Below are 15,064 nucleotides of genomic sequence, written 5' to 3'. Positions count from 1 at the left end.
GAACTATAAACTGTTTTATGGAATTCTAAGTAAAGCTCCGTTACACTTACAGGGAGTGATGAGAAAAGCTTGTACAGGTAATTCCAGCAGTCACAGTGACTCTGAGCTTACTGTATGGCTATCTGCCCTGCTCACCGTGTAAGACGCCTTAGAAAGGGGTCTTGAGTGAAGGCAGGGGAACAGGGACGCTGGGAGATCCAGTAGCACTAATATCACTAAGTATGTTAATCACGAGCATATTAAAAATCAGGACAGTTGCTTGTGCAGGTGTGAACGTGAATCAACTGCCCTATGGCAAGCACAGCTCATTCAAGTGCTCATGATTATGCTAGCAGGGGTAGAGTACCTAGATACTGCTAGTGGTGTCTTATCAAGGGGGGGATTAATAGCTACTTCTGGCAGAGATGGCAGTCTATACAAGAACAGCACCAAGTTTTCCAGTAAAAATGGGGAAAAGACACGTCGGGCAAGGTAGTTCAGCAATAATCAGCAGAAGAATATGTTAATGTGCATTTACATGGATCACAAGATGCTGACATAGAATGAAAACAATCCATGCTTAGGTGGTTTTTTGCCAGTTAATGAGTAAACAGTGTGACAAAGGCCAACCCTTCTGGATTAAATGGACCAACTTAAAGCTTAGTGTACAAAGCATAGGCGTAGCAAGAAGCAAGAGGAGGTAATGCCTGGCCTCTACTTTGAATGCATATCATATCAGTGGCGGCCGGTCCATAAGGACCGCCACCCCCCTAATCTCTATGCTCCGGCCCCTAATCTCCATGCGCCGGCCCCTAATCTCCATGCAGGGCGCATTGATTTCTACAAGATTTTTTTTAAGCATGTGATTGGAGCCTGAGCCATTCGCTATTGTCTTCCTGCTTCTCCTCCTGGCCAATGAGGACAGGAAGAGGGTTTTAAAACCGGATTGGCCGGGAGCAGAAGCCGAGGAAGCTGCCAAAGCCGCCCACGACCTGGTTGGGGTAGGTGCGGCCCTGGTGGGGGAGGGGGGGGTTGTTTTCCGCCCCCCCCCCCCAAAAAAAAAATGTTTCTTGTTTGTCTGTATTGTAGCCAGGACAGACAGCTGGGAAAAGTATGAGAGATCCCTGCACTGAGCATTCGCCATCCCAAGCTGACATCATCTGTTAGCTCAAAGAGTAGTGCATGATATCCATTCAAGAGAAAGGAAGCTGGCAGATAGCATACAGTGGTTGGATGTTTATTGGATATGGATGTACAGGTCTGTTTTTTTATTTTAATTTTTTTGTTTTGTTTGCAGTGACTATGTGCCACATACCATAAATCAGAGCAAACCAGATATGCGAGTACTTTTGTCTGATATCGAAAAAGACAAAATCTGATGGGTAATGTCAGCTATACTGTTTAGAGATTAGCCTTTGCACTTTAAACCGCGCTAGAAAACATTTATTGGATTATACTCATGTAAACACTAAAAACAAACCCCAATTTCTCAGCTACCCAATCTGTCATCCTTATAGCCCCGGCCTATTCTCTCACCTGTGTGGATATCCGGCTGCTCCTTTTTATAAATAGGATTTGCTCATTATCACTCGTGTGGGCAAGACCTTCCTACCTACTGTTTCAGTGTCTGTTACATTACATCATTTTACAATTTTGACGCTTCCCCAAATTTTTAATACCTATGGGCATTATATAAATGTGAATAACTACACACACACACAAAATGACCTCTCATTGGCAGAGTGAACTCATTGTGTTCAGGAAGGGGTTACATAATTTCTGACGTCTCATTCTACAATTCCCCAGAGTCTCCCGGCTTTGGCTTACAGAACCGCCCTGCAAGCAACTCTTGCTCCTATAATAAAATCCAGATGGAGAAGTAGTAACGGATGATGTCATGTGTTTCTGCTAAGCTCTACTGGGAAAACTAACATAATTCGTCTCCTGTATGGCCGTCATCTCTCCTCACGGAATCAGAACGTTGCACAAGTTGCCGAAGGCAAATTATTATCCTGACAGTCATGTTTGTTACATTGTATCACTGCTATTACACAAATATGTGTTACACAGAAATAGGTCCCCAATTTCTTCAATTAATGGGTGAAGAGGAACAGACACCTAAACTCAGTGCTCCTAGAATCTGCATCTGTAGTGGTAGGCAAAGTGTGAAGTGTATTAGTGAATTTCAAAGTTTTTGCATGTGAACATTGAGAATTTCAGAAATGAATTAAAATTCTATGGACAATTATAGAACAAACCTAATTTGAATTGGTGCTAAGAATGTTAAAAATCTGCTAAATTTTAAGGAAAGAAAGACACAAGGGGCTCCAATGTGAGTTGTAATTTTACCTAAAACATTCAATAAAATTTAGAAAAAGTGACTTTGGTTGCCAGGGTCACTGCACATTGCACTTACGGTAATTGTTTGCTTATTACACATGTTCAGTGAATAAGCTGAATAAACTGATATATATTTGTATGAGATGCAAAAATAATGTGTGTTTTTTGGTGGGGAATTACTAAAGTTTATAATTCTCCATTCTAACCAGCCACACCTAGCTCTGAATACTATGGCAGGACCACATATTGTGGTGTATTACCAGAGATGTATGACATAAATGTGATATACATTAAATATTTTACCATTGTATTTCTTGCACATAGTGATGTGAAGGAAGAAGGAAGAAGCCACTCATTGGTTTTCTTTCCTGAAGGCTCCTTCTCTGACATAGTTGCTCTATCAGCTGACACACCCTTTAGGTTGTAATATCTCTGGGACTCTGGATGTGACTTTGAAGAGGGTTGAAGCAGACAACTCACCACTAGCATTCCAGAAAAATATAAAAGCAATGGGTAATTTAACCTCTATAGGCCATCCATAATTGCCATTCTAGGTGTACTGACTGGCCAGGTTCTGCTCCTTTACTTGCTGGTAAATATACTCATAATGCAATATGAGGTTGGTACATACCCTCTCACCAGGATCACCAGATGGACCAGGGGGACCTGAGGTTCCAGGAGGACCAGGATATCCCTGCAGGAAAGCAAAAAAAAATGTATTCACTATCATAAGATTAATTAGAACAAAATCTCTGACACAGGAACAAAGAATGTCTATTAGTAAGTAGTATTGCGGAATCATCAAAAACTTACTAGAGGGACATCTGCATACAGTAAGGCAGATCAACTGCAAGCATACTGAGGTTGTATCTGAACTAAAGATCATGCGTTTTGGATGGACAGCTGAAAATGAATCTATAATCTGGCTGTATCTAGGGTTCTCTATGGGTGGGTTGAAAAATCACTCTATATTTAGGATGCACTGTCAACTAGAAGTTTTGGATAAACAATTGGATCTATATTTAAACCTGAGCTCTTTAACATAGTTTTTGATAGGTAGTTGGATAAATCACTATGATTTAGGCTGTATCTGGGCTATAAACCATAAGTTCTGGATGGACAGTTAAAGAAATTGCTCTACATTTAAGCTGTATCGGGGTTTATAACCAGAGGCCGTAAGTGGTCAGTTGGATAAATGGCTCTAAATTTAAACTGCGTCTGTGCCAGGAGCTTTGGATGAAATGTTGAATAAATATTTAGGCTTTATCTAGGCTATAAACCAATGGGTATGGATGGAAAGTTAGTTAAATGGTCCTAAATATAGGCCATGTCTGATTCATTAACCAGTGGTTCTGGATGAGCACTTGGATTAACCACTTCAATACCAGGCACTTAGACACCTTCCCGCCCAGGCCAATTTTCAGCTTTCAGCGCTGTCGCAATTTGAATGACAATTGCACGGTCATGTAACACTGTACCCAAACAAATTTTGTATCATTTTGTTCCCACAAATAGAGCTTTCTTTTGGTGGTATTTGATCACCTCTGCGGTTTTTATTTTTTGAGCAACAAATAAAAAAAGACCGAAAATTTTGAAAAAAAAACAAATTTTTCTTTGTTTCTGTTAAAAATTTTTGTAAATAAGTACGTTTTTTTCTTCAATGACGGGCACTGATATGGCTGCACTGACGGGCACTGATACAGCGGCACTGATGGGCAACGATGAGGTGGCACCAATGAGGTGGCACCGATGAGGTGGCACTGACGGGCACTGATGATGGGCACTGATAGGCGGCACTGATGGGTGGCACTGATGGGCACTGATAGGTGGCACTGGTATGCGGCACTGATGGGCACTCATAGGTGGCACCGATGGGCACTCATAGGCGGCACTGATGGGCACTCGTAGGTGGCATTGATGGGCACTCGTAGGTGGCATTGATGGGTAGTTATGGGTGGCACTGATAGTTGGCACAGATGGGCTCGGATGGGCACTGATAGGTGGGCACTGATGGGCACTGACAGGTGGCACCGATGGACACTGATGGGTGGCACTGATGACACTGATTGTTTGCAGTGATGCCCCTAAGGGTGGCATTGCTGGGCATCACTGCAACATAATGGTGCCAATCAGTGCCCATTTGTGGGCACTGATTGGCACAGATTGGGCACTGACTGGGCACACTGGGCGCATGTGGATGGCCATGGGGTACATACCTGGCCATCCACATGTTGCCCCTTCCCTGGTGGTCCTAGTGGCTGTCCCTGGTGGTCCAGTGTGGTGATCTGAGGGGGGGCTGCGCTGATAAACAATCAGCGCAGACCCCCCCTGTCAGGAGAGCCGCCGATCGGCTCTCCTCTACTCGCGTCTGTCAGACGCGAGTGAGGAAGAGCCGATCAACGGCTCTTCCTATTGACATCGTGATCAGCCGTGATTGGACACGGCTGATCACGTGGTAAAGAGCCTACGCCGGAGGCTCTTTACCAAGATCGGTGTAGCGGTGTGTCAGACTGACACACCGATCCACCGATCGCCGCGATGCACGCCGGCATGTTATCCTGCTGGACGTCATATGACGCCCAGTCAGGATAACTGAACCACCGCCCGGCCGTCATCTGCTATGGGCCGGGCGGGAAGTGGTTAATGACTATATATTTAGGGTTTTATCTGGGCTATAAAACAGTTCTGAAAAGACAGTTGAATAAATGGTTCTAGATTTTAGATGTATCTTTGGTATAAACCAACAGCCCTGGATTGAAAGTTGGTTAAATGGCTCTATATTTTAGCTGTTACTCTGCTATAAACTAGCGCCTCTGGATGAACATGTGGATAAATGGCCTATCGTAAAGCTGTATCACTTCCATGCACCAGTGGCTCCGGATGGACATTTAAATAAATAGGTCAATATTTAGGCTAAATCTTGGCTAAAATAGCTCCACGGTTATGGATATACAAATAGCCATACAGGGGACATGGGAGAATCATTTGTATTGTTGTACTGCTGAGGAAAAAAACCTCTTGTGGATGGAAGTCATGACATGTAAATAATTTCTGTGTTAAGAAAGTAGTTCTGGTATTTTATGTGTAAACTATGTAGGAAGTAAGACACAGGAACAAAGAAACTTACTGCTGGGCCCTCTGGACCGGGTGGGCCTTCAATCAGCATTCCCTGGAATGAAAAATCAAGACATAAGTGACACAAGTTCATCACAGGTGCACCACTACCCACCATCTGCCTCACTGATGACATCTTGAAGTGGTTTTCTTCTATAAGCCCCCCTAAGCCAATATCTCTATTATTAGCATTTTTGGGACTGCTATGACAATCTGCATTGTAATTATGAGATTAGTCGATTTTCAGGGTTGTACAAAGCGATGGGAAGAGGGGATAAGACAGTCAGTCACTCTGAAATGTTGATGTAAAGCAGATTATTTCCTGCTGTGTATTATACTGCAGTGTACTGAAGAGAAACATGAACAAATCTCAGTGTTCAGATTAGTATTCACACACAGTGCGGAAACCTGCAGCTTCCCTGTTCCTCATACCGCAGACATAAACCAATCTGCTCCACAATGTGCATACACAAGATACGACATTTATTAGCTTATTCCAAAAGTATTACAAATAGCAATGACAGTTTTCACACTGCTGCAACCAAAAGCGAACAATTGGTAATTATTCATTGGTAGTCAGATCACTACAATAACGAAATTTGATTGCCCAGTTCCACAAATTTGCTACAGACTTCAACTCCTCATTCATCTGCTGTGATCCTGTTTAGCTTAGGCCTCGATCCTTTTAATAAAAACAGCAAGCTGCTGTTATGGTAAAGCTGCAAGTCATGGATATAAACATCCATGTTTCGTTTATCAGTGCTGTCCTGGAGGAGTCCGCTGAGAACCAACACTTGTATAAGCAGTGGATGGACGTATATTAGCCTTGGAAAGTGAGGGGTAAAGTGGATCTTCCCTAATTGGCTCTTTTCTAAAGCCCTGCACACTTAATCATTACACTCTGCACTGTCTTATAATATCCCTCAAATGTTTGTGGAAACTTTGAGATGTAACCAGCAACCTTTATTAGAAAGTTTCATCAAGCAGAAAGAGCGAGTTTTTATCTGTGTGCTGTTCTAAAATGCCATTATAGATAAGGAAACCATTTTGTGCATAAATGAAGCATGCTGTATCTTCTTTAACATCCATAACCCCACCACAGGTCCATCTATGACTGCCGTGCCCTTTGTGGTATATACTGTAGAATGTTGCACTCCATACAATTTGGTAGCTGCGGTCGGTGATGTAGTGCAACTGAGGTTTTTACCACCTGTCAGGGTATCTGAGGTTAGCAAAGCAAAGCAAAAAAAAGGTTGACACTTCCACTTTCTTCTTTTGCTACCTGCCACTTCCTGTTACCCATGTACAAAAAGAAGGCCGAAGCCTGTACATTCTGGTGAGATGATCTACCTCCTTTTGTGTTTATCTTGGGCCATCTACAGCCAGCCTAGAGCAAAGGAAATGGTTTGAAAATTCTTTGGGGTCGATTTACTATAACTGGAGAGTGAGAAATCTAGTGCAGCTCTGCATAGAAGCCAATCAACTTCCATTTTTTATTGTCAAAGAAGCTGAAGTGAGAAGCTGATTGGCTACCATGCACAGTTGCACCAGATTTTGCATAACTTCTGAAAACTTAAAGTATTCCGTAAGGCAACATTGAACACTAATTAAACTCCAACATTAATTTTGTACAAAACTGACATTAAATGACATACGTACCAAGTTGAGCCAGTATTTTATGTATGCTTATATTAGGAAACTAACACCGGGGTTCATTTACTAAAGACAAATAGACTGTGCACTTTGCAAGTGTAGTTGAGTTGCACTCAGTTTCTCCAGAGCTTATTAAATGTGGTAAAGCTCTGCTGATTTCCATCATCCAATCATGTGCAAGCACATTGTTTTCCTTGAACCTGATTGGGTATTCTTTACAAAGTTAAGCTTTACCACATTGAAATTTACTTAAAAAAAAATTAGCGCAACTGCACTAGTAGAGTGCACAGTCTATTTGCCTTTAGTAAACCCACCCCACTGTGTGTCAGTGTGTGGATTCTGTGTAAGCAGTTAGAAAAATTGCAACGCCGGTGCCCTTATTCCTAATATGTTTTACTCTTAGGGCTCGTGTCGGCTGGCTTTTGTTCGCTTCTGAGCTGCTTCTCTTCCCTAACAAGCAAATAGGAATGCAAAAGCAGCTTTAAATAGTTTGATACAGCTTAAAAGCAGGTTAGAATGATGTCAACAGCAGTTATTTGTGCCCATTATTGAACTGTGAATTATCTCAGAAGCATCAGTCAACAAGAAGTCCAAGGTCTCAGTTGGCAGTTCTCAGTTTTTGTTATTATATTTTTATAATTTACACCTATGAAAGTTGTTAGTTAATCCATGCAATGTCTAGCTTGATCTGGCTCCAGTACGTTGATGTTTGGGTGTTATGGGTCACTTCATTTTTCATATTATTGCTCCTTGCTATAAATACATCTGGCAAGTTAAAAAAAATTCCTCTCGCTATAGTTTCAATTCCCACAAAATCTTCGATAGATCAGAAATCTCTGACCTTCCACTGGAACTATGGAGTAAAAATTTCAGTGTGTGATGTGCGTCTCCTCTGTGGGTGGCAGGACATATATATGGCTGAGTTTTAGCAGAGAATCCCTCAGTCAATAATTGTGTACCTCCCTGCTGCCATAGCGGCTGATAGGGGCAGATCTGTCACTGAGAATTCTCAGCAATCTCCAAGACATGCTAGCCAGCTGTAGTCTGCTCAAACAGGGCAATCTAGCACATTGGAGGCGAGAGAGCCGTCCTACTGTGCTTTCTGTGGACACTGAAGGGGTGGGGTTCAGCGAATGTACTGCAGCTTTTACTTAAAGGAGAAGTACAGGCAAAGCACATTTGGCTGTACTTCCCCTGTGGATCACAGAAGCGCTGTCAATTCTGCACTCCTGTGATCCGTTTTCAGCAGACAATGGGCTGAAGCCCGCTGTTGGCTGACATCACAGAGCCAGTCCAGCCTGGGGAAAGATCGCAACAATATGATTGGGGTCCTCCCACGACCCTGGACTCGCACCTCGCTCAGCCACTCAGCCGCTCCTGCCTCCTCCACAGCTAAGCGTTCCAGTGGGGGGGGGGGGGGGCAAAGCAGACAGCGGTGCCTTACAGTCACCAGCTCTCTGCTCACAGAGCTCTGAGAACCGAGCGATCACCAGTGTTTGATTGCTCCGTTCTAAGTCTTAGAGCCAACGGAGGACAGATGCAGCATCGGACAGACAGTTGCACACTATGGGGTGGATTTACTAAAGGCAAATAGACTGCACTTTGTAAGTGTAGGTGCACTCATTTTCCCCAGAGCTTAGTAAAATGTAGTAAAGCTTTGCTGATATCCATCATCCAATCATGTGCAAACAAAAATTTTTTTTTTTTAATTTCCTTGCACCTGATTGGGTGCTAACAGAGCGCACCCGCATGGTGAAACATTAATCAATAAAACATGCGTAACAGTAATATACTAACTAAGAAAACTTGGTAAGCGTGAGCATCATAAATCCAATGTATCTTTAGCCAACAGGCATAGCAGCCTGACTGTCAGGACGTAAATTGCCAGCATGAATACAACCTCAAATTTGAGGGTCCACTGTGAGTAAATTCAGATGAAGAGGATGTGTTCATGTTGACAAGTCACTTTCTGGCAGCCACAAAGCTATGTCTGTTGGTCAAATACATTGGGTTTATGATACCCAAGCTTACCTAGTTTTCTTGTGAGTATATTATTTTATGGAATAACATTTTATTGAGGAATATATATTACAGTGGTGTGCTTCCTGCTTGTTTTATTTTTAATGTTCACCAAGGATTTCCCATTCAGGAGAGGGATGCAAGGCTAAATTCCATTTAGATGCTCTTTTTTTGGACTTGAATGCATAATAGGGTATCCTTTTACAATTGAGCACAGATGGTAGTTTGCTAGATTGTGGAGGAGTTAGCTCTTACAAACTTTGTTCTCTCCATTTGTCCTGGTGACAACGGGAAATCCAAAATTTCAAATCCAAAAAATTTAAGTGATCGCCTAAACAAGAAATTAGGGTTTATCTTCCAATAGGGACAGCTATTAAGTTCACAAAATGCTGTGCGTTTTAACCATTCACTACTGTATCCCAAAACTAAAAAAAAAATATATTGTCTACAGTATATGTACACTTTAATAACCTATTTTTATTCAGCATTATGGGAAACAAGGCGAGTTTTAAATGGACTGGATGGAGTTGGATTGGGTCAAATGTATCCAAAACATCTCAAATTAATTTCATAATGTTTCTCAAGTAGCAACCAAACACATTGCAGAAATTACTATTCTGAAAAAGGTCAAGATTAATAGAAGAACTTTATCAGTGGAGGTATACATTTTGGACATATTTCCCTTCCCTCCATTTCCAATAATGAAGTTCTAGGCTTGACTAGGATCCCTGAGAATTTCGGACCTCCAGCATCTTGTAGAACAATCTTCAATCTTCAGTATCTTCAATACTTGAAGATGCTCGTAGTTGCAGTAAACACTGGACCATCTCCTAAGTGAATGCAATGTCTAATCACAAGAAAAACATCTGGGGCCCTGGCCAATATTTATCCTTCTCCTGATGCTGTTTGGCTTTCCGACATCTGGGAAAACTATTGACATACAAACAGGAGCAGAATGTTTACATTGGTGTGGTAGGGTTGTGTGTATTGGGGGGGTCGTCAATACGGGTTTAACGTCATCATTACCAAAGAGAGCAAATCCCCCACTTTTTTCCTCAGTACTGCAGAGCTTTGCAACTGTTCTGATGTTCTTTTTTTATCAGGTTAAACCCCTTTCACTCTGAGGCATTTTTCAGGTGCTTTTGGGCTAAAAATAGTGCCTGTAAAATGCCTCCCCTGCAGTCCCAGTGTGAAAGCCCGAGGGGCGCTGCGCTGGCAGTACGTTAAAAGAGGTCCCGCAAGCAACATCTCTGGGGCGGTGGAGGAGCAGTGTATACACCGCTCCTCCACTGCTCCTGCCCATTGAAATAAATCGGCACCACTGTCAAAGCACCTGCAAAGAGACAGCAAAATGGGCATTGACCAGATGTGCAACTTCATCTTTAATGCAGGAGCATTACCTATACTGACCAAAAGAGGGTACTGTTTGTGTGTGTGTAGCCCAATCACTTCCAGCAAAAACCCAACATGAACAATTTGTGAGTTGTAATATATTATATTTTATAGTAATATATAATAATGATAATATAATAATATAATAATAATTTATAATATATTTTTGTCTCCTGTCACTGTATTCATTGTGAATCTACAATGTTGTCAATATAAAAACAGGCTTTAAATATTTTCACTTTACATACTATAATTTGAACAAAATCAGTAGGAAAACCCAACATTCGGTCTTAAGACATTCCTATTGTACTAACAAACTATGTAGTGCAAGGGCATACCTGACTGGATGTAAATTGAATAGATTGTTATGGTGGGCACTGGCAATACCTAACCTAAAGGACAATGTACAACCAGAATGTGTGCAGCCAGATTAGATGAGAACATCTATGGATCTTGCTGAAAGACTAATGTGTACTGCATTGTAGTGTTCTACCAGAAATGGTACATGCACCTTATTGGTGCGTTTTAGTGCATTAGGCAACCCCTTCAAATGAACAGGCTGCCTTACTGAAACACACATGCATAACTGTACCAGAATGGCGTGTATGGACCCCTTGTGAAACAAGTTGCCAGGTTGGCAAATATTATTTTAGTTATTATGAACTTAAAAAAAAAAGAAATAAGTAGGAGACTTACAGGTTCAATGATGGCTGGCTCCCCTTTCTGTCCCTTCTCACCCCGAGCACCTCCAGAAATCTGCAAAATACACTATGATGTCATACAGATAGCAATCAAAACAATGAATCTCAAGGCCTGTCTTACTGTCCGAAAAAAATTATTTACAGTGCAATTCACATAAGTGTTAAGATTCAGGCTGGCTCCCAAGGGCACTCTCTACTCAGTCCAGTCTCTTTCACATATCTTTAAAGTGGTATTAAATCCAAAACCTAACATGTAATACAGTATATAGTGCTGTCCTAAATGATACAGGTATAGATCTAGCATCTTTTAAACTATTCAGGAACTAAGCTCTGTGTCACTACCATTTGATCCTAAAGTAGCGCTCCTGAGTATCATACCTGAAGAACGCTGTACAACCTTTTATTAAACTGATACTAATACATGTGCTTTTCCCTGCTCGTAAACTTATAGCACAGAGATGGCTGTCTCCTTGTTCCCCTACCACATCACAACCACGGCAAGATGCATTTTACGCCATACTGGAGAGAGAAAGAAAGAGAGAAACTAACCTACCAGCATAATAAAATAATTCCAAAATGTGTGGTCTCCTTGGTTCTCATCCTCCCTGTCGGCATCTTCATCCATCTCTCTTCCACACTAGGGGCAGGACCCATAGTCCTCTGCAATACTTACCTTGCTCTATGTCAGTAGGTCTGCCACATATAAGCCATTGTCTATTGTATGCTGTGCCATATGGGGGCTCTAAGATCCCAATGTATATTGCTAAAATGCCTATATGTATAGATGTATAGATATAGATGTATGCAAAAAGATATTGCGCTAAGTGTATATAAAATAGTCACTCAAATAATCAGTGAAAAAACAGCAGCACTCACATATATGTACACATCATAAACTAAAAATTAAATGTGTTGCACTGTCAGATATAACCTTATTTACATAAAGTGCACAAAGTCCATCAATTAGAATAAAAGTGGAAAAAGGAAAAACTAATAGTCCAAAATTCCAACTATAAATCCATAAAGTGAACTTGAAAATGTGTCAATCCAATTTCAATCGGTGCAATCACCCAGTGCTCCCCATAGGATAGATAGGGCAAATATTTCTGCTTATCAGATATTAGGACCTCCCAAGGTCTATATGCGCATCAGTGAGCACTCACCCCTCACTACGAGCATAACCACCTTAGTTGTTCAGCCTACTTGATTGGATTCCAAAGATATATCCCCCACAGCTATATCCTTCCAGGGAACTCCAGAGTCCGATCACACGGTAAAGCATGTGGAAGAGGAAGTGTGCTCCGACGTCACCACTGCTCCGTGCCTAGCTTCTGCCTCACAGAAGTCCCATTGGACGAAACATACGTCAGGCTAGGCACAGAGCAGCAATGACGTCGGAGCACCTGTGGAGGGTGCTGGACGAATGAGTGTTTCTATTTAAGCCTATTTTTATCAATTCTGCTGTAAGTAGAACCTTTAATAAACTCTTGTGTGCTTTTAAACAAATTTTGTGCAATGAGTATATCTTCCTCTTCCAAATCCTTTACTGTGTGATTGGACTCTGGAGTTCCCTGGAAGGATATAGCTGTGGGGGATATATCTTTGGAATCGAATCAAGTAGGCTGAACAACTAAGGCGGTTATACCTGTAGTGAGGGGTGAATGCTCACTGATGCGCATATAGACCTTGGGAGGTCCTAATATCTGGTAAGCAGATATATTTGCCCTATCTATCCCTGTGAGGAGCACTGGGTGATTGCACCAATTGAAATTGGATCGACACATTTTCAAGTTCACTTTATGGATTTATAGTTGGAATTTTGGACTATTAGTTTTTCCTTTTTTTTCACTTTTATTCTAATTGATGGACTTTGTGCACTTTATGTAAATAAGGTTATGTTTGACAGCACAACACGTTATTTGAATGGGAATGTATATATTACAGTGCCCCCACTCTGGATGAATGGGCACCTTGGGACAGCAGCATCGCCACCCTGGAGGGGGGGGGGGCTGGGGGGAGAGGAGTGTGTTGTTATTACTAATATTATATAGGATTTATACGGCGCCAACAGTTTCTGTAGCGCTTCACAATATAAAGGGAGACAGTACAGCAGCAATACAATTCAATACAAGAGGATTAGGAGGACCCTGCTCTTGAGAGCTTACAATAGGGAGGGCCAAGTGTTAGATGTACTAGCAGATACACTCATCACAAATTGAAGCCAAACTCCAGCTCACATTACAGTTATGCAGGAAGTTACAGCAACAGTTTTTTTGGGGGGGATAATAGTGTTGTATGAATAAGTACAAGCTGATCATTTCAAGCAACATTGTCAGTGGTAAATGTTTTGTCTCAATATTCTAACTGCTAAATTTTCTGGAGAGCTTGTTCTGTTGGAAAACAACAGACTTGACTTGACAGCACCGGAAGTAAAGGAAAAAAGCCTTAAAAAAACAAAAAAAACCCAAAATGTAGCCATCACATCTTAGAATGGGTAAGCTGCAATATAATAAATGTTTGCTTTTTGGTTTAATACCACTTTAAATACTCAGAACATGGAGGCAGAATGATGCAGAAAAGCACCACCCAAAGTCATGAATACTGAATATACACATGGGCCTTCCAATCTAATGATGAAAAATGATGAAAAATACAAGATACAATGTATACACCGCTCATCCACAATTATTTAACCAATGACAGCTTAATTCAAGAACATTGATTATCTTATTTCAATGGCATTTAAGAGTCGGTGTGATCTATTAGGCAGCTGTCAGCTGTTACATCCAGGAGGACTAGCCACACTCCATCTCTATATATATGGTTGCAGATAAGCTTTTCTTGATTTTTCCTTGTGAGTTTGCATTTATCTTTTTATTTTATGCTATTAAATACCCACAAATATTGCACTTAGTTGGCGACCCCCTCCTGTGTCGTTTCAAGAAGGAGTCTAAGGTGTTGACCTGGCCTCCAAATTCTCCAGATCTCAATCCATCAAGCATCTGTGGGATGTGCTGGAAAAACAAGTCCAGTCCATGAAGGACCCACCTGGCAACTTACAGGACTTGAAGGATCTGCTACTGACAACGTGGTGCCAAATACCACAGCATACCTTCAGAGGTCTAGTGGCATCAAAGCCTTGACTGGTCTGGACGATTTTGGCAGCAGAAGGGACTGTTTTAGTGGCAAAAGAGGGATCTAATCAATATTAGATTTGTGGTCATACATTTTTGGCTGATCGGTGTATGTCTGCTACAATATAGGTCACACACACAACTTAGATAAAATACACGAGTCACAAATCCAAAAAAGTGTTAATACTTTTTTCTGAATGAGGGGAGGAAGGACATTCCTCAATATGCTATTTCATTGCTTTAAATAAAAAATGTCCCTAAACTTTGGCAATTACAAGGTAGGAATTGGTTGGTAAACAAATATTTTATTATTATGCATTTCTGCTCTGATTTTACTTTCACCTGGTGCAATGCCACCTTCTAGTCTGCAGGTGTCGCTCACGATCTTTATTTCTGTTCATAAATCACAGGGATCACAGATGCAATGGCACATATTTTCAGTGGAAGACTAACTTGTAGTTACCTCGTACTCTGGCACAATGACAGCCGATTCTTTCAGATCCTCATCATTTTTGTCTACATCGTAGTCTACTTCAGAATAAGAGTGATCGTAGGTGTCTATGGTCTCCTCCGTAAAATCACCATCGACATTTCCTTCCTGTCTGGAGCTTCCTGCACCACTCACCAATGTACCCTAAGAGGAAACAAGAGCCACAATTAACCACCAATATGGACAAATTATGATTTCTTGTTTTATCTCTTGAATTTTATCCTAAAAACATTTTGTTCATT

General features: G+C 41.4%; 1 protein-coding gene across 2 annotated transcripts in view; it reads right to left on the bottom strand.

Annotated features, from left to right (window-relative positions):
- COL5A1 (collagen type V alpha 1 chain) overlaps positions 1-15,064 on the bottom strand; it is a 280,359-nt gene that overhangs the window by 149,779 nt on the left and 115,516 nt on the right. For both annotated transcript variants that reach the window (XM_073599596.1, XM_073599597.1), the window contains exons 8-11: positions 14,796-14,966; positions 11,194-11,253; positions 5,447-5,488; positions 2,951-3,013 (exon numbers count right to left, since the gene is read on the bottom strand). In XM_073599596.1, coding sequence (XP_073455697.1) covers positions 2,951-3,013; positions 5,447-5,488; positions 11,194-11,253; positions 14,796-14,966 — 336 coding nt within the window. The remainder of the gene's footprint in view (positions 1-2,950; positions 3,014-5,446; positions 5,489-11,193; positions 11,254-14,795; positions 14,967-15,064) is intronic.

The sequence above is a fragment of the Aquarana catesbeiana genome, linkage group LG09 (assembly GCF_042186555.1).
Source record: "Aquarana catesbeiana isolate 2022-GZ linkage group LG09, ASM4218655v1, whole genome shotgun sequence".
Classification (NCBI taxonomy): Eukaryota; Metazoa; Chordata; class Amphibia; order Anura; family Ranidae; genus Aquarana; species Aquarana catesbeiana.
This window is presented reverse-complemented; position numbering and strand designations above follow the sequence as displayed.